This window comes from Neolamprologus multifasciatus, chromosome 23 (assembly GCF_963576455.1).
Source record: "Neolamprologus multifasciatus chromosome 23, fNeoMul1.2, whole genome shotgun sequence".
NCBI lineage: Eukaryota > Metazoa > Chordata > Actinopteri > Cichliformes > Cichlidae > Neolamprologus > Neolamprologus multifasciatus.
Genome location: NC_140460.1, coordinates 39659274 through 39686570, shown reverse-complemented (window position 1 = coordinate 39686570; position 27297 = coordinate 39659274). Strand labels below are relative to the sequence as shown.

Genomic DNA, 27297 nt, shown 5'->3' with positions numbered 1-27297 from the left:
TAAAAAGCCAGAAGAGGAAAATCTGCTTCATGTGTTTCTGTTTGATCCTCAGTGACTTTGACACAAAGGCCTCTGCTGTAATGATCACACCTCTGATCAAGTCTCACAGTGTCACAACTGATAAATGATCAGAGTTAGAATATTTCTGACTGTCTGCTGTGTGCCGTGACCTTTGACCTGCTAAAGACAGTCAGCTGTGGATTATTCATTGTTGTGTCTGATACTTAGAACTGTGAGGAAGAAGCTACACAGTTAATCAGGGTCCCCTCTCTCTGAATCAGGAAAGGTGGGCAGGCCGCGTGTGGGCCGCGGGCCATACGTTGAGTATCACTGTTTGAAATGTGAACATTGTTCTGCTGCAGTCAATGGACTAAACCAGAGAAAAGAAAACAGTCTTTTCCATGAAGATCCTCAGTGTGGATCAGTATAATATCAGCCTGATGTCTGCAGTTTGTGTCAGCACAACTTTCACATCATATTCATCTCAGCACAACTAAAACATGCTGACTGACCTCAGAGTTTCAAGTTTACATCCTGGACTCTCCAGGAAACCACAGAGATGCTTCACTCCTGGATCCTGCAGCTTGTTGTTGTTCAGGTCCAGCTCTCTCAGATGGGAGGGGTTGGACTTCAGTGCTGCTGCCAGATAATCACAGCTGATCTCTGACAAACCACAGCTCATCAATCTGTATAAAGAATGAAAGATGTAAGTTTATTAGACAAAGTGCTTGAAATCATTCAGTGTTTCATCATCTGTTCAGAGCTGAAGAAGGTTCAGAATGTAGAAGTTTAGAAAATGGAAACTCCAAACAGCTGAAGCCAACAGGAAGCAGCTTCAAACAAACACAACAAGAGAAAAAACTCTGAATGTTTCACATTAAAGTCGTACATTTCTCATAAAAACAGGAAAAAGACTTGAAAAAGTCGTGTTTTTCCTTCCAGGAACCACATGGCTTCACTTTTAAAGGTGAAGTGTGAAAGAAATGGACATATTTGAAGTCCAACACCTTTTTCCAGTCACATTATTAAAGCAGACAAACTACAAGCTCATTTTCATTCCAACAAGTCATCTTCTGACCTGGACTAACAACACTGGTCTCTATGTGCAGCTGGCTGTGAGACCAGTGCTCAGGGAGCGTCTACAAAGTGCAACACTGAAAGAACATCACACACTCATTTGCTTTCAGCACTTTCACACAAACATCTACTGTCATTATTGTCACAGAACTCTGTGGATCCTTTATTGCAAATTCAAATGGGATCAAATGGTCAGACAAAAGAGGGTTATGAGGAAATATGATGAAATGTTGGGTATTAGCAGCAAGTTATTGAATCACTTTCCTCAGAAACCAAACAAAATGATTGACAAACATGTTTTTACAAACTCAGTGTTGGACTTGGATCAGCAGGATAAGCTGATGTTTAAAGGCATTTGAGTCTCGCTGTATGAGAGTCCAGTTATTACTCAATATTTATGGATGATGTTCTTTCAGCGTTGCACTTTGTAGACGCTCCCTGAGCCTCACAGCCAGCTGCACATGGACCAGCTGACATTACCCAGCATTAGAGGCGGCTGTAAAAAATTAATGTTCCCATTTAAATGGTTTTAATTTGAATAAAACGATGTTGATTCATTCAATCCTGAATTGATGTTTAATATAAATGTATTTTGCCAGAATCTCAGGTTAAAGCTCACAAACTATTTCAACAAGCAGCAAACAGCTAAAACAGTAAATGAGAGCAGCTAAACACACAAAGATGGAAACACAGAGCGTGGATCGTTCACTCGACGGCACGTACACGGACACGCCGTCGGGGCTGAAAGTGGACAGCTCACAGATCCTGAAGCTGCAGGTTTCATCTGTCTCCAACCAAAACTGAGTGAACCAGCAGCAAAAGAAGATCCAAACTCTGCTTCACGTTTGATAAATATGCTCATGAATTCTCTCAGACTTTGGCTGTTCCTGCCTGCACAGCTCTCTCTCTCTCAGTGTACTCCAAGAACAGCTTCAAACATCTGTTTCTGCATCATTCACTGTTTATTAGCCACCAGTCTGCTGTTGTGTTCAGTGCTGTCGGCCTCTGACAGTAAAGCCTCATTTCTGCTGTTCCATGGAAACTTTTTAAAATGATGACAGATTACAAACTCTCAGCTGTGTCTGTAATCAAACCTCTGTAACTTTGCTTGACTTCAGCAGCATCAGGTCATGTTCACATGTTGATTCATGGTTTGCTTCAGTTTTTGATCGACTGCAGAATATTTTGAAGGTTATCTGCTATAAAAAGCCAGAAGAGGAAAATCTGCTTCATGTGTTTCTGTTTGATCCTCAGTGACTTTAACACAAAGGCCTCTGCTGTGATGATCACACCTCTGATCAAGTCTTACAGTGTCACAACCATTGTTGGGTAAGTTACTTTAAATTTGTAACTTAGTTACATTACTAGTTACTTCTATCAAAAGTAACTCAGTTACTTCAAGTTACTCGTTACTTTCAAAGTAACTAGTTACTAGGGAAAGTAACTTTAGTTTTACTCAGAATTCTCTTGTTAATGTGTTGCTTCCATAACTTTGCCAGTCTTCTAGCTTGTTTACTTGCCCCAAGTGTACTGTGCCACCTACCAATAGAAAAAAAAAATAATGTGCATATTTCCACGAGAGAAATCCCACGCCTGGACCGTCATTGACTGCTGCCATGATTCTAGCCTACATCACAGCGTCATGTGCGCCTTTTACATCCAACACAAAAACTGCAGTCGTGATGCTTTCGATTGTACTCAGAGCTCTGAAATTCTGCCTTCTGAGTAGGAAGATGTAGGTAACACCAGACTGCAGATGAGCTGCATACAGGGCTGGACTGGGACAAAAAATTGGCCTGAGCATTTTGACTAGAGACCGGCCCACCATTATAGGAAAACTCATAAAGCCTTTGAATGAAAACAAACGCTGTTGTGACAGTGACGTTCACTGTCTTGATGGTATATATGTATCAATCTATCAATCGTTTGTTGTAAGATTCAGATAATTATTTTTTAAAAGCTAGACATTTTAAATGAGAATAAAAAAGTAAATGGTAAATGGCCTGTATTTGTATAGCGCTTTTACTAGTCCCCCCTAGGGACCCCAAAGCGCTTTACACACCCAGTCATCCACCCATTGACACACACATTCACACACTGGTGGAGGCAGCTACAGTTGTAGCCACAGCTACCCTGGGGCAGACTGACAGAAGCGAGGCTGCCATATCGCGCCATCGGCCCTTCTGGCCAACACCAGTAGGCGGTAGGTGAAGTGTCTTGCCCAAGGACACAACGACTGAGACTGTCCGAGCCGGGGCTCGAACCGGCAACCTTCCAATTACAAGACGAACTCCCAACTCTTGAGCTACGATCGAAAGAAAAGCATTTCCTTGTGCCCACCTCTCCCTGTTAATGCCCTACCTGGCCCTCCTGGCAAAACTTTGCTAGATCCGCACCTGCACAGTTACCAGCTGTCAGCTACTTAGAAAAGGATCCTGGTGTTATTTGTCTCTCAGAAACAGTTTACAGTTTACTAAAAGGTAAACCTGTTTCTCCATCACCTGTTCAGCTCTGATGATTCAGTAAGGACATCTCCTGGTTTCATCTTCATGTTTCCCTCTCACCAGATGTCCAAACCGACATCATGACCAGCAGCTTTTTTGCAGCTGTGGCTCCAGCAAACATCAGCTGATACTAGAAATTAATATTAAATAAATTCTAACAACAGCTGATCAAGCTTAAACGTGCTGCTGTTGTTTAACGCGACATCGGCTGGTTTCCTCTTTCTGGCGCGAAGTGGGCGATAAACAAACAAGAGAGCCGATCAGCTGATCATTGATCAGTTTTCATGATTGAAGTAGAAACAGGAGAGGGAGGGGGGAGAATGAAAGAAGAAGAGGCAGCTGTGCAGCAAAGACACAGAATAACTCAAGCTTTGTGCCTTTTTCATTGTAGCTGAATTACGGGACAAACTGTTCCTTTTCACCTCAATAAGAAACGCGTAATATTTTCTCTGAATACCAGACGGGACGGTTGGCAACTCTAATAACTTATGAACAAAATAAAGTTCAACATCATTAACTTCATAGCACCCACCCAGCTGTATAGAAACTCCGTCATGCTAGCTAGTACGCAGTACGGAAAAAGTCAGAATAAACTCCACCTAAACTTGGTTTATATCTGACCCAGATAGATTGCAGGTCATAACTTCTTACCTGAAGTTCACACTTGGACCGGCGGCCGCCTCGGGTCTCTTTTCCTTCTGCATCCTCTTTCCCTCATTCACCTGCTGCCTCCACCACTTGCTAACGTTACTGAATCTGTGGAAACTCCGCGATAGCCACCACACGAAGTAACGAGTAACGACCCTATCTAAATCCCAGTAACGACTAACGCGTTCCTGATTTTGGCATAATAACTAGTTACCGTGCTCGTTACCACAATAATAACGTAGTTACTGTAACGCGTTACTTAATAACGCGTTAGTCCCAACACTAGTCACAACTGATAAATGATCAGAGTTAGAATAGTTCTGACTGTCTGCTGTGTGCCGTGACCTTTGACCTGCTAAAGACAGTCAGCTGTGGATTATTCATTGTTGTGTCTGATACTTAGAACTGTGAGGAAGAAGCTACACAGTTAATCAGGGTCCCCTCTCTCTGAATCAGGAAAGGTGGGCAGGCCGCGTGTGGGCCGCGGGCCATACGTTGAGTATCACTGTTTGAAATGTGAACATTGTTCTGCTGCAGTCAATGGACTAAACCAGAGAAAAGAAAACAGTCTTTTCCATGAAGATCCTCAGTGTGGATCAGTATAATATCAGCCTGATGTCTGCAGTTTGTGTCAGCACAACTTTCACATCATATTCATCTCAGCACAACTGAAACATGCTGACTGACCTCAGAGTTTCAAGTTTACATCCTTGACTCTCCAGGAAACCACACAGATGCTTCACTCCTGGATCCTGCAGCTTGTTGTTGTACAGGTCCAGCTCTCTCAGATGGGAGGGGTTGGACTTCAGTGCTGCTGCCAGATAATCACAGCTGATCTCTGACAAACCACAGCTCATCAATCTGTATAAAGAATGAAAGATGTAAGTTTATTAGACAAAGTGCTTGAAATCATTCAGTGTTTCATCATCTGTTCAGAGCTGAAGAAGGTTCAGAATGTAGAAGTTTAGAAAATGGAAACTCCAAACAGCTGAAGCCAACAGGAAGCAGCTTCAAACAAACACAACAAGAGAAAAAACTCTGAATGTTTCACATTAAAGTCGTACATTTCTCATAAAAACAGGACAAAGACTTGAAAAAGTCGTGTTTTTCCTTCCAGGAACCACATGGCTTCACTTTTAAAGGTGAAGTGTGAAAGAAATGGACATATTTGAAGTCCAACACCTTTTTCCAGTCACATTATTAAAGCAGACAAACTACAAGCTCATTTTCATTCCAACAAGTCATCTTCTGACCTGGACTAACAACACTGGTCTCTATGTGCAGCTGGCTGTGAGACCAGTGCTCAGGGAGCGTCTACAAAGTGCAACACTGAAAGAACATCACACACTCATTTGCTTTCAGCACTTTCACACAAACATCTACTGTCATTATTGTCACAGAACTCTGTGGATCCTTTATTGCAAATTCAAATGGGATCAAATGGTCAGACAAAAGACGGTTATGAGGAAATATGATGAAATGTTGTGTATTAGCAGCAAGTTATTGAATCATTTTCCTCAGAAACCAAACAAAATGATTGACAAACATGTTTTTACAAACTCAGTGTTGGACTTGGATCAGCAGGATAAGCTGATGTTTAAAGGCATTTGAGTCTCGCTGTATGAGAGTCCAGTTATTACTCAATATTTATGGATGATGTTCTTTCAGTGTTGCACTTTGTAGACGCTCCCTGAGCCTCACAGCCAGCTGCACATGGACCAGCTGACATTACCCAGCATTAGAGGCGGCTGTAAAAAATTAATGTTCCCATTTAAATGGTTTTAATTTGAATAAAACGATGTTGATTTATTCAATCCTGAATTGATGTTTAATATAAATGTATTTTGCCAGAATCTCAGGTTAAAGCTCACAAACTATTTCAACAAGCAGCAAACAGCTAAAACAGTAAATGAGAGCAGCTAAACACACAAAGATGGAAACACAGAGCGTGGATCGTTCACTCGATGGCACGTACACGGACACGGCGTCGGGGCTGAAAGTGGACAGCTCACAGATCCTGAAGCTGCAGGTTTCATCTGTCTCCAACCAAAACTGAGTGAACCAGCAGCAAAAGAAGATCCAAACTCTGCTTCACGTTTGATAAATATGCTCATGAATTCTCTCAGACTTTGGCTGTTCCTGCCTGCACAGCTCTCTCTCTCTCAGTGTACTCCAAGAACAGCTTCAAGCATCTGTTTCTGCATCATTCACTGTTTATTAGCCACCAGTCTGCTGTTGTGTTCAGTGCTGTCGGCCTCTGACAGTAAAGCCTCATTTCTGCTGTTCCATGGAAACTTTTTAAAATGATGACAGATTACAAACTCTCAGCTGTGTCTGTAATCAAACCTCTGTAACTTTGCTTTACTTCAGCAACATCAGGTCATGTTCACATGTTGATTCATGGTTTGCTTCAGTTTTTGATCGACTGCAGAATATTTTGAAGGTTATCTGCTATAAAAAGCCAGAAGAGGAAAATCTGCTTCATGTGTTTCTGTTTGATCCTCAGTGACTTTGACACAAAGGCCTCTGCTGTGATGATCACACCTCTGATCAAGTCTTACAGTGTCACAACTGATAAATGATCAGAGTTAGAATATTTCTGACTGTCTGCTGTGTGCCGTGACCTTTGACCTGCTAAAGACAGTCAGCTGTGGATTATTCATTGTTGTGTCTGATACTTAGAACTGTGAGGAAGAAGCTACACAGTTAATCAGGGTCCCCTCTCTCTGAATCAGGAAAGGTGGGCAGGCCGCGTGTGGGCCGCGGGCCATACGTTGAGTATCACTGTTTGAAATGTGAACATTGTTCTGCTGCATTCAATGGACTAAACCAGAGAAGAAGAAAACAGACTTTTCCATGAAGATCCTCAGTGTGGATCAGTATAATATCAGCCTGATGTCTGCAGTTTGTGTCAGCACAACTTTCACATCATATTCATCTCAGCACAACTAAAACATGCTGACTGACCTCAGAGTTTCAAGTTTACATCCTGGACTCTCCAGGAAACCATACAGATGCTTCACTCCTGGATCCTGCAGCTTGTTGTTGTACAGGTCCAGCTCTCTCAGATGGGAGGGGTTGGACTTCAGTGCTGCTGCCAGATAATCACAGCTGATCTCTGACAAACCACAGCTCACCAATCTGTATAAAGAATGAAAGATGTAAGTTTATTAGACAAAGTGCTTGAAATCATTCAGTGTTTCATCATCTGTTCAGAGCTGAAGAAGGTTCAGAATGTAGAAGTTTAGAAAATGGAAACTCCAAACAGCTGAAGCCAACAGGAAGCAGCTTCAAACAAACACAACAAGATAAAAAAAACTCTGAATGTTTCACATTAAAGTCGTACATTTCTCATAAAAACAGGAAAAAGACTTGAAAAAGTCGCGTTTTTCCTTCCAGGAACCACATGGCTTCACTTTTAAAGGTGAAGTGTGAAAGAAATGGACATATTTGAAGTCCAACACCTTTTTCCAGTCACATTATTAAAGCAGACAAACTACAAGCTCATTTTCATTCCAACAAGTCATCTTCTGACCTGGACTAACAACACTGGTCTCTATGTGCAGCTGGCTGTGAGACCAGTGCTCAGGGAGCGTCTACAAAGTGCAACACTGAAAGAACATCACACACTCATTTGCTTTCAGCAATTTCACACAAACATTTACTGTCATTATTGTCATCAAACTCTGTGGATCCTTTATTGCAAATTCAAATGGGATCAAATGGTCAGACAAAAGATGGTTATGAGGAAATATGATGAAATGTTGTGTATTAGCAGCAAGTTATTGAATCTTTTTCCTCAGAAACCAAACAAAATGATTGACAAACATGTTTTTACAAACTCAGTGTTGGACTTGGATCAGCAGGATAAGCTGATGTTTAAAGGCATTTGAGTCTCGCTGTATGAGAGTCCAGTTATTACTCAATATTTATGGATGATGTTCTTTCAGTGTTGCACTTTGTAGACGCTCCCTGAGCCTCACAGCCAGCTGCACATGGACCAGCTGACATTACCCAGCATTAGAGGCGGCTGTAAAAAATTAATGTTCCCATTTAAATGGTTTTAATTTGAATAAAACGATGTTGATTCATTCAATCCTGAATTGATGTTTAATATAAATGTATTTTGCCAGAATCTCAGGTTAAAGCTCACAAACTATTTCAACAAGCAGCAAACAGCTAAAACAGTAAATGAGAGCAGCTAAACACACAAAGATGGAAACACAGAGCGTGGATCGTTCACTCGATGGCACGTACACGGACACGCCGTCGGGGCTGAAAGTGGACAGCTCACAGATCCTGAAGCTGCAGGTTTCATCTGTCTCCAACCAAAACTGAGTGAACCAGCAGCAAAAGAAGATCCAAACTCTGCTTCACGTTTGATAAATATACTCATGAATTCTCTCTGACTTTGGCTGTTCCTGCCTGCACAGCTCTCTCTCTCTCAGTGTACTCCAAGAACAGCTTCAAACATCTGTTTCTGCATCATTCACTGTTTATTAGCCACCAGTCTGCTGTTGTGTTCAGTGCTGTCGGCCTCTGACAATAAAGCCTCATTTCTGCTGTTCCAAAAAAATTTTGGAACAGCAGCTTAAAAATTTTTTAAACTTTTTTTAAAAAGTTTAAAAAATTTTTAAACTTTTTAAAATGATGACAGATTACAAACTCTCAGCTGTGTCTGTAATCAAACCTCTGTAACTTTGCTTCACTTCAGCAGCATCAGGTCATGTTCACATGTTGATTCATGTTTTGCTTCAGTTTTTGATCGACTGCAGAATATTTTGAAGGTTATCTGCTATAAAAAGTCAGAAGAGGAAAATCTGCTTCATGTGTTTCTGTTTGATCCTCAGTGACTTTGACACAAAGGCCTCTGCTGTGATGATCACACCTCTGATCAAGTCTCACAGTGTCACAACTGATAAATGATGAGAGTTAGAATATTTCTGACTGTCTGCTGTGTGCCGTGACCTTTGACCTGCTAAAGACAGTCAGCTGTGGATTATTCATTGTTGTGTCTGATACTTAGAACTGTGAGGAAGAAGCTACACAGTTAATCAGGGTCCCCTCTCTCTGAATCAGGAAAGGTGGGCAGGCCGCGTGTGGGCCGCGGGCCATACGTTGAGTATCACTGTTTGAAATGTGAACATTGTTCTGCTGCAGTCAATGGACTAAACCAGAGAGAAGAAAACAGACTTTTCCATGAAGATCCTCAGTGTGGATCAGTATAATATCAGCCTGATGTCTGCAGTTTGTGTCAGCACAACTCTCACATCATATTCATCTCAGCACACCTAAAACATGCTGACTGACCTCAGAGTTTCAAGTTTACATCCTGCACTCTCCAGGAAACCACACAGATGCTTCACTCCTGGATCCTGCAGCTTGTTGTTGTACAGGTCCAGCTCTCTCAGATGGGAGGGGTTGGACTTCAGTGCTGCTGCCAGATAATCACAGCTGATCTCTGACAAACCACAGCTCACCAATCTGTATAAAGAATGAAAGATGTAAGTTTATTAGACAAAGTGCTTGAAATCATTCAGTGTTTCATCATCTGTTCAGAGCTGAAGAAGGTTCAGAATGTAGAAGTTTAGAAAATGGAAACTCCAAACAGCTGAAGCCAACAGGAAGCAGCTTCAAACAAACACAACAAGATTAAAAAAAAAAACTCTGAATGTTTCACATTAAAGTTGTACATTTCTCATAAAAACAGGAAAAAGACTTGAAAAAGTCGTGTTTTTCTTTCCAGGAACCACATGGCTTCACTTTTAAAGGTGAAGTGTGAAAGAAATGGACATATTTGAAGTCCAACACCTTTTTCCAGTCACATTATTAAAGCAGACAAACTACAAGCTCATTTTCATTCCAACAAGTCATCTTCTGACCTGGACTAACAAGACTGGTCTCTATGTGCAGCTGGCGGGTGAGACCAGTGCTCAGGGAGCGTCTACAAAGTGCAACACTGAAAGAACATCACACACTTATTTGCTTCCAGCACTTTCACACAAACATCTACTGTCATCATTCATGTTCCTGCTCCTCTGGATTCACACAGAGCCTCTGCTCATGCCGTTGCCATGGTGAATCGTAGTATGTGGCTCCATAACTCAGACTGAGCATGCTCAGAGCTGATTGGCCTGACTCTGATCAGCTGATCTAGAAGAGGAAACTCTGCTATATGTACATTATTACATCTAAACCTGAATCACAACACTCACACAAATATATCAACTGTGTTTAATATTTTGGCACGTAGATCATTTATGTGCTTCAGCTCTTCTTACATTTTACCACCAACACGTTTCAAAAGGAGCAGCTTTTACTTTGAAGGCCAGCTGTCTCTGTTTCCTGTTTGCATTGTTGGATAATGAAACAAGTCGATGCTTCAGTGCCTTGAATTAGGGGTGGGTTATAATAATCGATTCATCGATTAAAATTGATTCTAGCTTGGATAACGTGATATCAATTCATTAAAATCCTGAATCGATTTTTTCATTTAAATGTATTTTGCCAGAAATGCCAGAATTTCAGGTTAAACCTCACAAATTTTCAACAACCACCAAACAGCTGAAACAGTAAATGAGAGCAGGAACACGGATTCTGCACAAAGACGTAAACACAAAGCGCGGACCCGCCGACGCATCAGAATCAGTGAGATGTCGCCTTTCTCACTGACGGCACGGACACGGTCGGGGCTGAAAGCCGACAGCTCGCTGATTCTGATGTTTCGGCGGCTCCGAGCTTTGTGTTTACGCCCTTTTTACGCTGATTCTAAAGCTGTTAGTTTTATCTCTCTCCAAACAATATTGACTAAACCAGCAGTAAAAGAAGATCCAAACTAAGCTTCACATAAACATCGTCGTGGATTCACTCTGACTTTTGCTGTTTTGCTTCCACCAGGATAAAATCACACTTCATGCACAGCGCTCTCACTCTCTCTCTCTCTCTCTCTCTCACAGAGTTTCCCGTCTAAAAATCTGTTTTCTGCATTATTCGCTTGCTTGTTACGCACAAATCTACTGTTGTTTACAGCGCTTTCGGACGCTGTTTTTTCCTTTTACTTACTTTCGAAAATAAAGCCTCATTTCTGCCGTTCAATACTGAACAAATTTAAACTTTTTAAAATTATGCAAAATTGCAAAACGCTGTGTCTCTAACAAAAATGCTGTAACTTTGCTCTGCTTCACTTCAGCAGCATCAGGTAATGTTCATGTGTTGATTCATGGTTTTCTTTTGTCTTTGATCTACTGCAGAATATTTTTATAAAATCCCAGGAAAATCACCTTCATGTTTTTCTGTGTTTTATCTTCAGTTACTTTGACACAAAGGCCTCTGCTGTGATGCTCACACCTTTGATAAAGTCTCGAAAGTGCAGCTTTCTTTTTATAGATACAAAAAATGTAAATGTACTGATCTGAATTATAATATTTCTGACTGTCTGAGGCAAAATTTCCCAGATTCCAATCGAATTAAATTGAATAGATTCTAGAAATCAGTGACGATACCCAGCCCTACCTTGAATTGTGTTACACAAAGAAATCTCACTGACAGCCAATAGAAATAAAGAAAAGTCCAGACTGACAGTCTCTGTGGGGTTAGGCAGTGAACTGCTCATGCTGCTTTCAAGTGCATCACAAACTATTGGAATTGGATCCAACTTTGTGAAGCAGATTTCTTTTCAGCTGCTGTTTTGAACATTTCCTCATGAACTGTATTAAACTCTGTAAATGAACTGAGAACTATTTCTACATTTGAAACTATGGATTCATTTTCCCGTTCACTTCTGTACGTTAATTTATAAATGAATGTTAGACTGGGCTCCATGGAAACACTTGGACTGGTCTCAGCTGCCTTCTTTCTGTAGTCATTCCAACAGAGTCCTTTCTCTTCTCCAGCTTCTGTTTGGAAATCCTCTCACAGAGCCTGAATCCTGCTTTGCTGTCATGTTTGGTCCTGTGTTCGGCTGCTCTGTGTTCCTCTGCTTTAACACACACCTCACCACAGTAGCTGTGTGGGTCGTCTCTGTAGCAGCCATATTATGGGCTCAAATTGTGGTCATAAATAATTTTTACTTGTAAATCAGGATTTGTATATGTAAAAATAATTTGTGTGTGTGTAAAAAAGATTTGTATGTGGACTTAGTTATCCTACATGTTTGTACATCAGCTTATTAAATCCTGTCTGCTGTCTTTATTTATTACTAATAAAGACAGCAGACAGTCTGCTTCACTGTCACTGTGTGGGCGGAGCAGCCTGAGCCCCGCCCACACAGACACAGCTCCTCTCTGGAGCAAGTTACAAGTTACTGCAAGTTACAAGTATGAATTTTGACCCTATTTGTCTTCCTTTCATCTGATTGGTCAATGTCATGTCAATCACACATTTAACTATCCAATCAGAGAACAGATGGGTTTGGCTGTCGGAGGGGCGCTTTTTTTTGAACTGCAGGTCCTTGAAGGGTAATACAGTTTGAAGCTGGAGGATCTCTATATAAATATCCGATAGCAGCTAGGTCCCCTAACTTACAGTAGCTGTTGAAAGGATAAAGTTGTGGTATATCAGTGGTTAGAAATACCATTATTACTTTAGGATTAGTTTAACACAAAGTCAGGGCTGACCCGGGTCCATTGCTGTGAGTCACAGTGTGCAGCATAAAGGTCCTTTCACATCGGACGCAGCATGTGCTGCTAATGCTAACTGCTAACTAAAAGCCAAGGATCCAGAATTTGTTGCGCTGGCTGCTGGGCTCTGTGGGTTTTTGCAGCAGCTCTACCTGTACTAGATGCACCTGCTCCTTGTCGTTTCTATCTCTGACTTCATGTCCTCTACAAGAGTTTCTGTTTTTGCTGCTGGTTCTTCAAATGTTCAATAAAAACATGTATGCTCATTCATAACGAAGAAAGCTTTGTAACCATCCCCACTAGTGAAGACTATCATTTCCACAATACTGCCTCCACCCCTAGGTCCACAGCGCTGTTGAAAAGGCTTTGGAGGTCCCTGTATTAAGCACGTAAACCTGTGACACAAAAATTACCAAACTCGGACGACCACAGACTGTTTTCCTTCGTGGTGATAAAGGAAAACGCTGGGCTGGCATGTAAAAGGGAATTCCCTTCAAGGACCTGAAGCTCCATAAAGAACCCCTCCAATAGCCAAACCCATCTGTTCTCTGATAGGATAGTTAAATTTGTGATTGACATGACATTTGCCAATCAGATGAAAGGAAGAAAAGTAGGCTCAAAATTCGTACTTGTAACTTGCAGAGTTTCACACGTATGTTTTGGCTAAGTCCACACACAAATCTTTTTTTACGCACACACAAATTCTTTTTACACATACAAAACTGATTTACAAGTATAAAATATTAATGACCACAATTTGAGCAAATACATTTCAGCTTCTGATACATGAACATCATCACAGCTCCTAACTTCTTCACATTTGTCTTCAGACACATCCTGAACATTTAGGAACTAAAGAAAGTTTCAAAGATCAGAAATATAGAAAAACAACAACAGCTGCCGTCAGTGAACTCACCTCAGAGTCTCTAGTCGACAGTTTGGACTCTCCAGTCCAGCACACAGAAGCTTCACTGCTGAATCCTGCAGATTGTTTTTACTCATATCCAGCTCTGTCAGATGGGAGGGGATGGACTTCAGGGCCGAGGCCACAACTTCACAGTGAGCCCCTGAGAGTCGACACCAAGTCAGTCTGTGATAATATAAAATATAAAATGCGTTATTATAAAAGCAGAAATCTGCATTATAAACACAGACTGAATGTATATGAAGACAAAACAGAGTGAGGTCATAATCTGATGAACATCTGCTCTTCACATCTGTGCTTCAGCTCCTCTTACTGTGTTTGACATGACACAACGATTGAGTCTCTCTCAGACCTGCAGACTTTTAATGAGAATCTTTGTTTGGCTTTAATCTGCAGATGAAAGAGGAAGATGGTGTCACATTTAGGCTTCCATAATGTCCACAGTGTGTCACTGAGATCTGATCCAGAGTCAGAGTGAAGACACACATTTGGACTGTTTCCTGTCTTGAATCTGACTCCAGGACATTTTGAATGAGCTCAGCTCAGTGAAGAGTTCCAGCTGGAAAGATGATCTCTGTTTGCTACCTGCTGCTGTCAGGTACGACTGTTCACGTCCACACGCAGGAAAAATCTGCTGACTGTCACCAAACGGAGCAGAAATCTCATCACTGGACAATAATGATGAATGAACTCACAGCTGCTGATATCACATCTGATTTCAGGGGAACTAAACACAGAAATGATTGGCTCATTTTAGCTTTCTGAGCCATTAGTCTGCAGGTTTATCACTAGTTGGCAGAAACAGATTTGTATTCCTGTTCAGCGCTTCAGTGTTTATGACTCCAGATCCAGGTGACAGCAAGTCAAAATGATGTTACCTGTCTGTGTCCAGCAGCAGCCTTTGAATATTGTTATAAACTCACATGGATCAGTTTGTCTTTGATTGGTTTGTAAAGTTCAAATTCATTTATATTCATCAACTCTAAATGAAAAATGTTTTTCTTCTTCTATGTTTATTATTAGAGTAACAAATTCTTAGAGTTTCCTGGTGTTGAGAATTTCAGTGTAAAACCACTCGGACCTGTGCATCACTGCACACTGTGAAAGTATTACGGCAGTTTAATCTATAATCCTAATCAGTGTGTTTACTGGACTGTAGTCAGATCTCCGTTATACCAAAGGATTCAATTCAATTCAATTCAATTCAATTCAATTCAATTCAATTCAATTCAATTCAATTCAATTTTATTTATATAGCGCCAAATCACAACAAAAGTCGCCTCAAGGCGCTTCATAGATACAGAGAAAAACCCAACAATCATATGACCCCCTATGAGCAAGCACTTTGGCGACAGTGGGAAGGAAAAACTCCCTTTTAACAGGAAGAAACCTCCGGCAGAACCAGGCTCAGGGAGGGGCGGCCATCTGCTGCGACCGGTTGGGGTGAGAGAAGGAAGACAGGATAAAAGACATGCTGTGGAAGAGAGACAGAGGTTAATAACAGATATGATTCAATGCAGAGAGGTCTGTTAATACATAGTGAGCGAGAAAGGTGACTGGAAAGGAAAAACTCAATGCATCATGGGAATCCCCCGGCAGCCTACATCTATTGCAGCATAACTAAGGGAGGATTCAGGGTCACCTGGTCCAGCCCTAACTATATGCTTTAGCAAAAAGGAAAGTTTTAAGCCTAATCTTAAAAGTAGAGATAGTGTCTGTCTCCCGAATCCAAACTGGAAGCTGGTTCCACAGAAGAGGGGCCTGAAAACTGAAGGCTTTGCCTCCCATTCTACTTTTAAATACTCTAGGAACAACAAGTAGGCCTGCAGAGCGGGAGCGAAGTGCTCTAATAGGGTGATATGGTACTACAAGGTCATTAAGATAAGATGGGGCCTGATTATTTAAGACCTTGTATGTGAGGAGCAGGATTTTGAATTCAATTCTGGATTTAACAGGAAGCCAATGAAGGGAAGCCAAAACAGGAGAAATATGCTCTCTCTTTCTAGTCCCTGTCAGTACTCTTGCTGCAGCATTTTGGATTAGCTGAAGGCTTTTCAGTGAGTTTTTTGGACATCCTGATAATAATGAATTGCAATAGTCCAGCCTGGAAGTAATAAATGCATTAACTGGTTTTTCAGCGTCACTCTGAGACAGGATATTTCTAATTTTAGAGATGTTGCGCAAATGGAAAAACACAGTCTTACATATTTGTTTAATATGTGCGTTGAAGGACATAAAAAAAGTCAAAAATGACTCCAAGGACATTCCTGCAGTTTAACTAATTGGTGTGTGTTATCTGGCTTCATGGACAGATAGAGCTGGGTGTCATCTGCATAGCAGTGAAAATGTATGCTATGTCTTCTAATGATGCTGCCTAGGGGAAGCATGAGGAAACACTGAACGTCTTCAATGTCACAATAAATTCATAATAAATGCTAATAAATACTGGAGTGTTAGAAAAGATGCTTCCAGCGTGTTTGGCTTTGATAGGGTTTATTCTGTTCGTCTACAGTCTGACCACTTGGGGGCGCTTTTGTCTCTTTTGCTCTGAGCCTTGGGTTTATTCAAAATGATTTTAATAAACTATTTTCTGCAAGTTGAAGCTTCATCTCCATCTCCAGTGGTTGTTGCATATTTTATGACTATATTAGTAACAGTCAGAGAGTTTAGAGTAAATTAGATCTTCACGTTTGATTTTGGACACAGCATAAATTTTGAGCCAGTGTCAGACGAAGTGACAGCATCCACCGAGGACCGGGGGGAGTGGGAGGACTGGGGGACCAGGCCAACAAAAAGGTGATCACTGATACAGGTCAGCAAACATTTGCTCATTTGGTGTCTTAGAGCAGACTCCGCCCAGCTTTGTCATCCATGGTTGCTCTTTCAAAGGAATCTAGTTACATATTATTTTACTTAATGATCTACTGACACCACTGATTATGCAGGACAACCCCATGTCTGGAGCCAGTGCACATGTGCAGTTCAATTCCTGGGCAAGTTCTGAAGATGGCCGAGCTGTCGAGGACAAAGTTACTAATGTGAAGCTAATGTGGTTAATCAAGATCTTCATAACTATGTGGAGCACAGTGCACACGCCCCTACATGTTCTATAAGCCAATAGGAGGACGTCCTGTTTTTGGCGAACAAAAGTTTCTCAGGTTTTGATTACAAAATAAGCAACAGGCCAAAATTATTTATAGATTTAGAAACAATAATAGATTCCTCCCAAATCTGAGGAACTCTGAAGCTCAGGCATTAATAATTAATAATATTTTTCAAAGCTTATCATTTGGACATATACAAATTACCCTCTTGGGATTATGAGGTCCTCACAAAAATGAATATTCGCTGTCACAGTCTGTAAATGTATCCAAGTCAAAGCAAGCATTTTGAAATAAGTCCTAATCAGTCCAAGAAAAACAGTCTTGAAGGGTCTGGATGGACTCACTGACCACACCAGAACCAGAACCAGCACTGAGGTTTAGTTCTCTTTAAGACAGATTTCATGATGGGAACCAAATAAAACACATTTTAGTCAAACATGCCACAGAGAGCTCTACAGAAAGATTTATTAGGTTCCTTGATGGAGCCATAACAAACGTCAGCGAGCGACCTTCCAACTGTACATTGATTAAAATGACAAAATAAACTGGGAGCGTCTGGTGTGACGTTACTGTGGTCTGAGTGGCGACTTCCACATTCGCCCTCAGTTGAACGTACACATCAGTAACAAGGATCTGTGGAAACTCTCTTGGTAAGTAAAAAGGATGCAGGGAGGCGGATCGAAGTTCAACCTCAGCGGTGATTCCCTCACCACCACTTTATCACCAGCTCTCATTATTTTAAAGACAGAGACCCTCACACTGGGCTTCACTAGTTACTGCTGGGTCTCTGTTATACAGAAGGCCCATACCACATTAAGGAAAAAATAATCTCCTTAATTTCAACATTAAAGGTGAAAATGACTTTGAGAATAAAGAAGAAATGTGGAGATTTGCTGTTTCAGGACAAAGTGCCACAGCTGCTGTACTCTCTGAGTCAGTGAAACTTCAGCAGTGGTGTTAGCTAAAGAAGGGAAATGATTCCTGTCACACATCCATGTGTTATATAAACACAGTGTGGTGAAAAGTATAAAGATGCTGAAAGGATGGTGCAGAAAGCTGAAAAACACAAATCTGGAAGATTTGTACAAAATCAAATGTCTTGTAATGGACGGATGCGAGGTTATCGATGGTTCACCTTCGTACAATAAAGAGGATGGATGCTGCAAAACTGGATGATGAAATATTGGTTCAGCGCTTTGTTTGAAAGTGCTTTATAAATAAAGTTATTATCATTATCATAAGACGGTGGATCACTTTGTTTCACTAACTCATCTAAACAAAGCGTTTTGTGGAGCGGACAGCAAACCTGGCAGTTTGTCTTGAAACAACAAATCTCCACATTTCAACTTTTTTCTCCAAATACAATTTTGACTTTAACCTCGACTTTATCTTAAAATGATCGGGAATATTTTTCTTACCATGGTCCTAAAACTCGGCCTTACTCCGTTTCCATCGGAGCAATAAGGTCGGATTGTGCTCCACGGTAAACCTGTTCACCTGTTCTTCCTGCTGTGAGTCGTCCCTGTCAGAGCCTTCGTCTTTATGACTTGGTGATGCTGTGGTGTGTTTGTGACCTCACACGCTGTTTGTGGGACTTTTGTTATAAAGGGGCGGAGTCACGAGAGGTGACGGTTTAAAAAGAATGACCTGCAGTGACCTTTGACTCTAATTTTGGATGTATGCTGGCACACTGCCGTCCATCTCAGCTCTGTGAGCTGAATCATGTGCTAACGGCTGTCTAAATGACTCGGGTAAAGTTTGTAGCATGCGTGCTTGTTGTTTTTGTCTGCTTCCACTTGTCTTTGCACTAGGATGATGTCGGCGTAAATGTGCAGTCATATTCGTTGTGTTCCCACTAGTGCTGTCAGCGTTAATCTCGTTAAAATGACGTTAACGCCATAACGCGGCAAATCTCCGTTAACGACTTAAGCGGATCGCCCCGTGCGTGGGGCTGGACGGCATCAACACGTTAACGAGCTAACTGCGCTAACGCACTAGTTCCCACCAATTGAGCATTGCATGGCACATCCGACATACTGTTTTACTTTTGTCCATGACGCGCTTACCATCAGGGTCATGCTTCACATGAAAACCAAGATAGTTCCAAATGCCAGATCTGAATGAGGGTGGGGGAGGTTCGGGTAGCGTTGAGGCAGTTGCCATGTTGCAACGAGCTTAGCTTCAGTCTTGCTAGCTTGTGCTGCACTCAGTGGATCTGCGCTCGACAGTGTAGCCTAGAAGGAGTAGTCGATTTTGTATTGTTCGATACATATGCGTACCGAACCGAAAGCACTGTATCAAACGGTTCAATACCGATACATGTATTGTTGCACCCCTAGTGTTCTGATAAGCATGAAAACAACTCTTCACTGTGAACTAGGCAGCAATGATTAGTCAACTGGTCACGATTACATTGACTATCAAAATGTTCGACAATTAACTTAATAGTCGACGTGTCATTTAAAGCTTTGTAAGATCCTGAAAGACGCAGGAATAAGTAGGATTTAAGAGTGTAATAACAGACTGAAACAGAAGATGGCAGCACTGCATGTACAAGGATGCCAGCTGCTGTTAGTCTGGGAGCATTTTGAGAAAATAAAAGAGAAAAAAGTCAATGTTAAATCTGCAAAATGAACTTTCCTTCCACGGCAGTACGATGGTGATGCACGAGAATCTGAAAAGGATGCACGCCGTGGCTTCTGACGACGAAGTGCTACAGTCTGGTAAGCTAATTACCTAGTTAGCTGCTAACATTAGCGTAAACAGCGAGCTACTTACTCATAGCTGTAAATGCTACATTACAGTACTGCTAAAAAAATATGTTTGTCTTAAATGCACGACTTTTGTTACCAAGCCAACAACATCCACACCTCGGCACACATTTTGGGGGCCTTTCTGTTTGTTGCTACAATCTGCAAATTTCATTAAAAGTTTAATAAACTATCATCTGGTCTTTATTTTTAGTTAGCACATCCCTTAAAAACTCTAAGCTGTAAGCTAATGATAGTTATATAACAGCAGATGCATGCTGGTGTATGTTTTACGTCCAATGGATGCAGGATCTGTTAAGTCGACTATCAACATAATTGTTTGTGGCAGCCCTAGTGTGACCTCAAAAAAGAAATTATTGCAGTTTATGACTGAGTAACTAAGCTATCACTAACTAATAATATTAATGATCACATCTGGACTCACCGAGCCTTTCTGCAGTTCCTCACAGCTGGAATCAGTCTCAGTCGTCCCTCCTTTGTTGTGTTGTACTTCTTCAGGTCCAACTCATCCAGAACCTCCTCTGACATCTGCAGCATGAAGGCCAGAGCTGAGCAGTGGATCTCAGAGAGTTCCTTTGATTTGTTCTCTGACTTCAGGAACTCTTGGATCTCCTGATGTACTGAGAGGTCGTTCATCTCCATCAGACAGTGGAAGATGTTGATGATTCTGTCAGGAGAGGATTTTGTCTTCCTTTCTTTTAGATTCTTGATGACTCTCTGGATGGTTTCTGGACTGTTCTCTGTCTGACCCAGCAGACCTCCTAAGAGTCTCTGGTTGGACTCCAGACAGAGCCCATGAAGGAAGCGAACAAAAAGGTCCAGACGACCATTTTTACTCCTGAAGGATTTTATTAGTGTTTCCATCAAAAAATCATCCAGAGATGACTCGTTGTATTTTTTTCCCAGGAAGTTCTTCAGCACCTCTGACTTCCTGTTGGTGAAACAGTGGAACATGTAGACTGCAGCCAGAAACTCCTGGATGCTCAGATGAACAAAGCAGTAGACTGGTTTCTGGAAGATGACACACTCTCTTTTGAAGATCTCTGTACAAACTCCTGAGTACACCGAGGCCTCTGTCACATCCAGACCACACTGCTCCAGGTCTTCTTGGTAGAACATGATGTTTCCTTTCTCCAGATGTTCAAACGCCAGCCTCCCCAGCTTCAGAAGAACTTCCCTGTCAGCCTCCGTCAGCTCCTGTGGACTCGTCTCATGTCCCTCGTGGTACTTGTTCTTCTTCCTCTTTGTCTGAACCAGCAGGAAGTGTGAGTACATGTCAGTCAGGGTCTTGGGCAGCTCTCCTCTCTGCTCTGTAGTCAACATGTGCTCCAGAACTGTAGCAGTGATCCAGCAGAAGACTGGGATTCTACACATGATGTGGAGGCTCCTGGATGTCTTCATGTGGGAGATGATTCTGCTGGACAGCTCTTCATCACTGAATCTCCTCCTGAAGTACTCCTCCTTCTGGGCGTCAGTGAAGCCTCGTACTTCTGTTAGCCTGTCAACACATGTAGGAGGGATCTGATTGGCTGCTGCAGGTCGGGAAGTTATCCAGACGAGAGCCGAGGGGAGCAGATTCCCCTGGATGAGGTTTGTCAGCAGCTGGCTGACTGATGACTTCTGTGTGACATCAGACAGCAGCTTCCTGTTGGTGAAATCCAATGAAAGTCTGCTTTCATCCAGGCCGTCAAAGATGAACAAAAGCTGAGAGACAGCCAGCTTCTCTGCTGTGACCTTCTGTAGTGTTGGATGGAAAACATGGAGCAGCTCCAGAAGACTGTACTGCTCATCTCTGATCAGGTTCAGCTCCCTGAATGAAAGCAGAACCACCACACTGACATGTTGGTTCTCCAAGCCCTCTGCCCAGTCCAGAGTGAACTTCTGCACTGAGAAGGTTTTTCCAACACCAGCCACGCCGTTGGTCAGAACCACTCTGATAGGTCTCTGTTGGTCAGGTAAGGCTTTAAAGATGTCCTGGCACCTGATTGGAGCGTCATGGAGGGCGTCCATCTTGGAAGCTGTCTCCAACTGCCTCACCTCATGTTGGGTATGAACCTCTTCACTCTGTCCCTCTGTGATGTAGAGCTCAGTGTAGATCCCGTTGAGGAGGGTTCTACTTCCTGTTTCATCACTTCCTTCAGTCACACGTTCACATCTCCTCCTCAGACTGATCTTATGTTCATCTAAAACCTCCTGCAGACCAACATCTGCTGAAAGAAAGAAAAACAGAAAGAAAACTGATGTCTGAACAACAACAAGAAGTCCAGTTTTCAGAAATGAGTCCATCAGCAGACAGATGTTCAGTCTTACTTTGTACACAGCTGCTCTGACTGGCTGTCTGCAGTCCAGCTCTGGTTCTGGATCTTTCTCCACACTGGGGACAGGATGAGTCTCCTGATGAAGCAGACTGGTCCCAGTATGAGGAGATGCACTGTCTGCAGAACCAGTGTCCACAGCTGGTAGAGACTGGATCCTTCAGGACGTCCTGACACAAAGCACAGCAGGACACCTGCTCCTCCTCACAGACACCACTCCTCTTCCTCCCTCTGTGAACACATTTCTTTATCACTAAAATCATTGACTGTCAGTGACAAACATCCAGATTTGATGACACTGTGCAGAAGCTCTGATGGTCACAGAGAAAAGTCAAAGTGGAGAAACTTGTGTTTGAGTTCAGAATCCAAGTTTCCTTTGCTGTTCCTGCCTGTCTTATTAAACACAGAGTGATCAGCCTACAAACTCCACAGTAAAAGCCTTCATCACAGAGCTGATTATGTCCTTCACTGGATGTACTGGAAGTTTGGGATCCATCACTTTGAACTGACCTTTGACCTCCTCTAAAAACTGTGGTGGAGCAGCGGTGTCACATTCAGAGCTTTTAGCTTTATTTTGAAAGAGTTCAGTCATCAGGAAGTGAACTTCTGGGTTCTGATTTTCTGTCTATTATTTTACAGAAGTGAAGAAGAAGAACTAAAAGCTTTGAAATGATCTGAGTGATATTTTTGAACATTGCCACCAAATTGAGTTCAGCCTCCAGCTGTAACTTTGTTTCATGATGCCTCCCTGATGATGTGATGTTTGATTACAAACCTGTTTATGTGTTAGACATTAATCACATGAACACAGGCAGAAAAAAGAAGCCAATGAAACAAATGACAGAAACGTGTTCATTCACTGCCATAATCCATATTTTATATGTACAGATGTTTGTAAAGAACATGTGTGCAGCGCTTTGTTCTGAGTATCTGCTGTCAGCAAACAGTGCAGCAATAACTACAACCACACGTTTCTGTAGATCCTGAACATCAGCATGGAGGAATCTGATCTCAGGTCTACACACAGAGGAGCTTCACCTCTGGGATGATGCTGGCTTCAGCTCCTTCTACAATCAGGCAGAAGCTTCTGCAGCATCAGGACACAAACAGAGAGGAGCTTCTATCCTCAGATCATCCAAGTCCTAAATCAGAACATGCTCCCCTCATAGCTTCACCATCAGGGTTTAAACAGGACCTTACATCATGTTCTTGTCTCACTGTCATATTTCAGATCATATCTGATTCATTATGACGTCACACGCTGCTACACTGATCCTGCTGCTTCATTACTGCTGATATTACTCTGCTCACTCTGTTCAGTTACTCTGTTTACATCACTTTGCTCATTTGCTTTGTTCTGCTTGCACTGCTCTGTCAGTACATGCTGTGCTAATGTGGCACAAAGCACTTTAACATTACATCTGCACAATGTTTCATTATTTCATTTAATGATTGTTTCTAATGTTTTGTCCAGTCACAGGAGCAGCTCAGCACATTTCACTGTGTTGTACGTGTATGACGATGCCTGTGACAAATAAACAGCCTCGGACTCTTCAATCTTCTGCATTTCTTTGGAGATCAGCTCAGTGGCCTGTTGAGACCATCTTTCTATTTCTGATGACTCAGTTCAGATTATTATCCTGATACTTTCTTTTAAAATGTGATGAAATCATTTATCTGATGTTCTGACACAAATACACCAAAACAATCCCAAACAGCATAAACCACCACGTTACACACAGTGTAATAAAAATACAGGCAACTACAAATAAAAACACTTTTAAAATATAAACTAAAATTACAAAGTGGTCACAGAATTTCAAACACCTGTAAATGAGTGAGCAGCTCTCTTACATGGTCAGCTGAGCTCCATGACTGAAGAACATTGTTGCTGCAGGTTCATGACTGAAGTGTGGAGGTTTGTCTTTGGACCAGTCACTCCTCACAGACACACAGCTGGATGCTGGAGACTGTGACCTCTGACCTCTGCAAACACAAACACATCACATTCATATGACATGAATTACTGATTAATCTCTGTTTAAAATCTTTTAAGCAGCTGCAACCACACAAACTGGATAATGTGATGGTTTCTGTCAGTAATAGTTTTCTCAGATTAGAGTACAGACGGCTGCAGAGACGTTCACAGCAACAGAGAAGAAATCATTACCTTGGATTGCATTACTACTATTATTAATGCTAGCATTATCGTACCCGGACCACCATTAGGAATCATTTATGATGTCACTGGTAGAGCACATTTATAGAAACAACCTTTGAACTCTGAGTCAGCAGCTCTCTTACATGGTCAGCTGAGCTCCATGAATGAAGAACGTTGTTGCTGCAGGTTCATGACTGAAGTTTAGAGGATTTTCTTTGGACCAGTCACTCCTCACAGACACACAGCTGGATACTGGAGACTGTGACCTCTGACCTCTGCAAATACAACCACATTGCATTCATTTCACATCAATTAGTATACCACAAAAGGCATGCAAGAAACACAGCATGAAGGCAAACTTCTGGCTTCAATAACATTCAATAGGTCAGGTGGAAACTTTTCTCAGATTTGATTCATGTTTTTATAGAACGATCCAGCTAAAAAATATATACCATTAGGTCAGGGGTCAGCAACCTTTAGGACCCAAAGAGCCATTTGGACCCAGTTTCCACGCAAAAGAAAACTCTGGGAGCCGCAAATACTTTTTGACATCTAAAATGAAGATAACACTGTATTTATTGTTTTTTACCTTTATGCTTTGTGTGAACAACTAAGGTGTGTTGCTGATGAAATCCATGAAGTGCTACAGAGAAAATTACATGTTATTTATGTAATGAACACATTTGAACTCTTAAAGAAATATCACAAAAGAAAGACACCCAGCTGAACTAAAATGATCCAGCAAACAAAAACTGTTGTGAGCTGCCACCCTTATATCTCCTTTGTGCTTTTGGAGCCTTGACCTGACTTTTAAAAAATAATTGAAAAAAAGCTCTATGCTGCTGAAAGATGAAAAATAGATATTTGCAAAATTCTGCCTAAATATGTATTTTACCTGGTTAATGTGTGTGGCGGGGCGTGGTCTGCAGCGCCGCTGCAGGGGAGGCGGACGCACCTGAGTGGCACCCGCAATCACGCCTCGCCGCCTTAACGTCTGTGCTGTTGTGTTGGTGTGTGTCGGGCTGTGAGCTGCAAAGCTACAGCCGGCTGTGTGCGTACAGCAACCGTGTGTGTAAAGTGGTCAATAAAGAGATGCTGAAAAGCGTGTTCATGCAAACATCGTCGGGTCTGCCGTGATATGTTTACAATGGGACTTCTGCTCCTGAACCTCTGCACACAGCGTCTGCAGATCGGGGCTGTACGAAGTCACTTTCATCTTTACGCAGGACTGTAAGCTGTCCTCTGTGAGGCGTGAGCGGTGTTTGTTTTTAACATAGTTCACGGTGGAGAACAGCTGCTGAAATAATGTGGATCTGAAGATCCAGAATTGGCCTACCTGGGGCTGAAAGTCTCGATAAATGCACTGCGTTTCAGCGGGTACACCGGCTTCCGCGAGTGTGACGCCTATTTGAGCGATGAAAAATAAAAAAATAGAATTTTATTTTTATATTTCAATATCACAATAATCTTCCAATTTAGAACTACAAGTTAAAAAAGAACAACATAAATAAATAAAATACACTTCAGCTAAATACTTCTAATTTATTTTCCCAAACCACGAGGAGCCGCACTATAAGGACTAAAGAGCCGCAGGTTGCCGACCCCTGCATTAGTGTTAGTCAATGTTGCAACTGAACTGAAAAACTAAATATTTTGGTCAGGTGCAAAGAAACAAAGTCACTATTAATACAACACAACCCCCCCAAAAAGACCCATGTAGACCCCGGGCTCTATGGGTCTTGTGCTCGGAGCTTGTTCCTGTGCTGCCATGATTAGTGCCTCTGTGCTGTCTTTCAGTCCAGCTTTGTTCAGCCACTGGTAGGATTTCTGGATGTCAGCCACTTCCTCTGCCTGCTGGTGGTGCAAACTGTGTTGTTCTGAGTTTCATTGTACGTATTTGTCCAAAGCACCAGACAAAGGGCAAAGTAGATGCATTTGCATCAGCAGGAAAATACACCCCAAACTAGCATCATCATTATACAACTTTAACAACTGCCACTAAATGATACTTCATACACAGACCAGTGTTAGGTTAAGTTATGATGTCACTGGTAGAACAAATTTATAAAAAACAACCTTTGAACTCTGAGTCAGCAGCTCTCTTACATGGTCAGCTGAGCTCCATGATTGAAGAACGTTGTTGCTGCAGGTTCATGACTGAAACGTGGAGGAAGTACTTCTCTGGACCAGTCACTCCTCATAGACACACAGCTGGATGCTGGAGACTGTGACCTCTGACCTCTGCAAACACAAACATCAATAACTGATCAGTTCTCTCTGACAGCCATATGATCAGCTGATCCCTCTGTGATATTGTGTCTGCCTCATAACGCTGACAGGTCAGCCAATCATCAGCCAATTTTTTCTGTCTCTGAATGAACTCAGTTTGTTCTCAGCTCTTCTCTCTGATTCTGCTGCACTGACTTCACTTAAACTTACAGAGTTCAGATCTTAGCAAGAAAACAAGTCAATAAAAATCTAACTCAGATCAAACAGTTTGAACCAATCACAGATCAATGATTCTGTCATGGTTCTGTTGAAATGACTAATAAAGTTAGTAGTGTTCTTACATTGTTGCTGCAGGTCCATGACTGTAAGGTGGAGGTGTTTGTGTAACCACGTCACTCCTCACAGACACAGCTGGATGCTGCAGATGCTGCTCCGTCCTCTTCCTCCATCTTCTTGATGTCAGGGTGGAGTTAGTCTGAGAGGTAAACACACACACTCAGAGGTGCTGTTGTACTGGAAGCATCACACTGACGGCTTTCTAATGTTGGAGCTTTGGCCCTAAAGTCCAAACCAGTTATTTTAGAGGCTCAAAGTCTTTAAAAAAACACCAAAACCATTACATTATTTAATAAGTACATGATCAGGTGGATGAAGGAACTCAGTGTGTTTGGGATCATCATCATGGTGAGGAGCCCACATGTTACGGCTCCTTTGGAGAGAAGCTGAGGATCACTGCAGGAAGTGAGCTCATGAAACCAAACTGCTGTTTGTGAGCAGGATGACTCTGTTATTGCACCTGCTCTGTGTTCAACATATGATCAATACTTCAAATATCTGTAAACATGTCATCTTATATTTGTTGCACTTGGTCACATCTGTCTTTAAAAATAGATTTTTAATGTCACTGAGAGTTCTTTTCTACCTTTATTGATTTATTTTGGAATA

General features: G+C 41.9%; 2 protein-coding genes across 4 annotated transcripts in view; both read right to left on the bottom strand.

Moving 5' to 3' along the window:
• The window catches only part of LOC146492294 (NACHT, LRR and PYD domains-containing protein 3-like), a 227877-nt gene that overhangs the window by 115166 nt on the left and 85414 nt on the right, over positions 1-27297 (bottom strand). The window lies entirely within an intron of this gene.
• LOC146492297 (protein NLRC3-like) lies at positions 494-27154 on the bottom strand. Of its 3 annotated transcripts, XM_085151467.1 has the most exons (9): positions 26749-27154; positions 26230-26319; positions 24267-24398; positions 23817-23948; positions 21958-22193; positions 20072-21857; positions 13764-13937; positions 4917-5090; positions 494-686 (listed from the first exon to the last, which is right to left on the bottom strand). In XM_085151467.1, the coding sequence occupies exons 1-9, from the start codon at positions 26799-26801 to the stop codon at positions 494-496; spliced, it is 2970 nt and encodes a 989-aa protein (XP_085007593.1). In that variant the 5' UTR covers positions 26802-27154. The 3 variants fall into 3 exon arrangements, with proteins under 3 accessions (XP_085007593.1, XP_085007594.1, XP_085007595.1); XM_085151468.1 differs by lacking the exons at positions 23817-23948; positions 24267-24398; positions 26230-26319; positions 26749-27154 and adding exons at positions 7197-7370; positions 9540-9713 and having other exon boundaries at positions 21958-22612; XM_085151469.1 differs by lacking the exons at positions 494-686; positions 4917-5090; positions 13764-13937; positions 26230-26319; positions 26749-27154 and having other exon boundaries at positions 20068-21857; positions 24267-24436.

What these genes read in the sequence shown, in the direction of transcription:
- LOC146492297 (XM_085151467.1), bottom strand. Translation starts at nt 26,801, where the DNA reads ATGGAGGAAGAGGACGGAGCAGCATCTGCAGCATCCAGCTGTGTCTGT. An exon ending in CATGGAGCTCAGCTGACCAT is followed by an intron (nt 23,949 to 24,266) that starts GTAAGAGAGCTG and finishes TTGTGTTTGCAG; the next exon opens with AGGTCAGAGGTCACAGTCTC. An exon ending in TCAGAGCAGCTGTGTACAAA is followed by an intron (nt 21,858 to 21,957) that starts GTAAGACTGAAC and finishes TCTTTCTTTCAG; the next exon opens with CAGATGTTGGTCTGCAGGAG.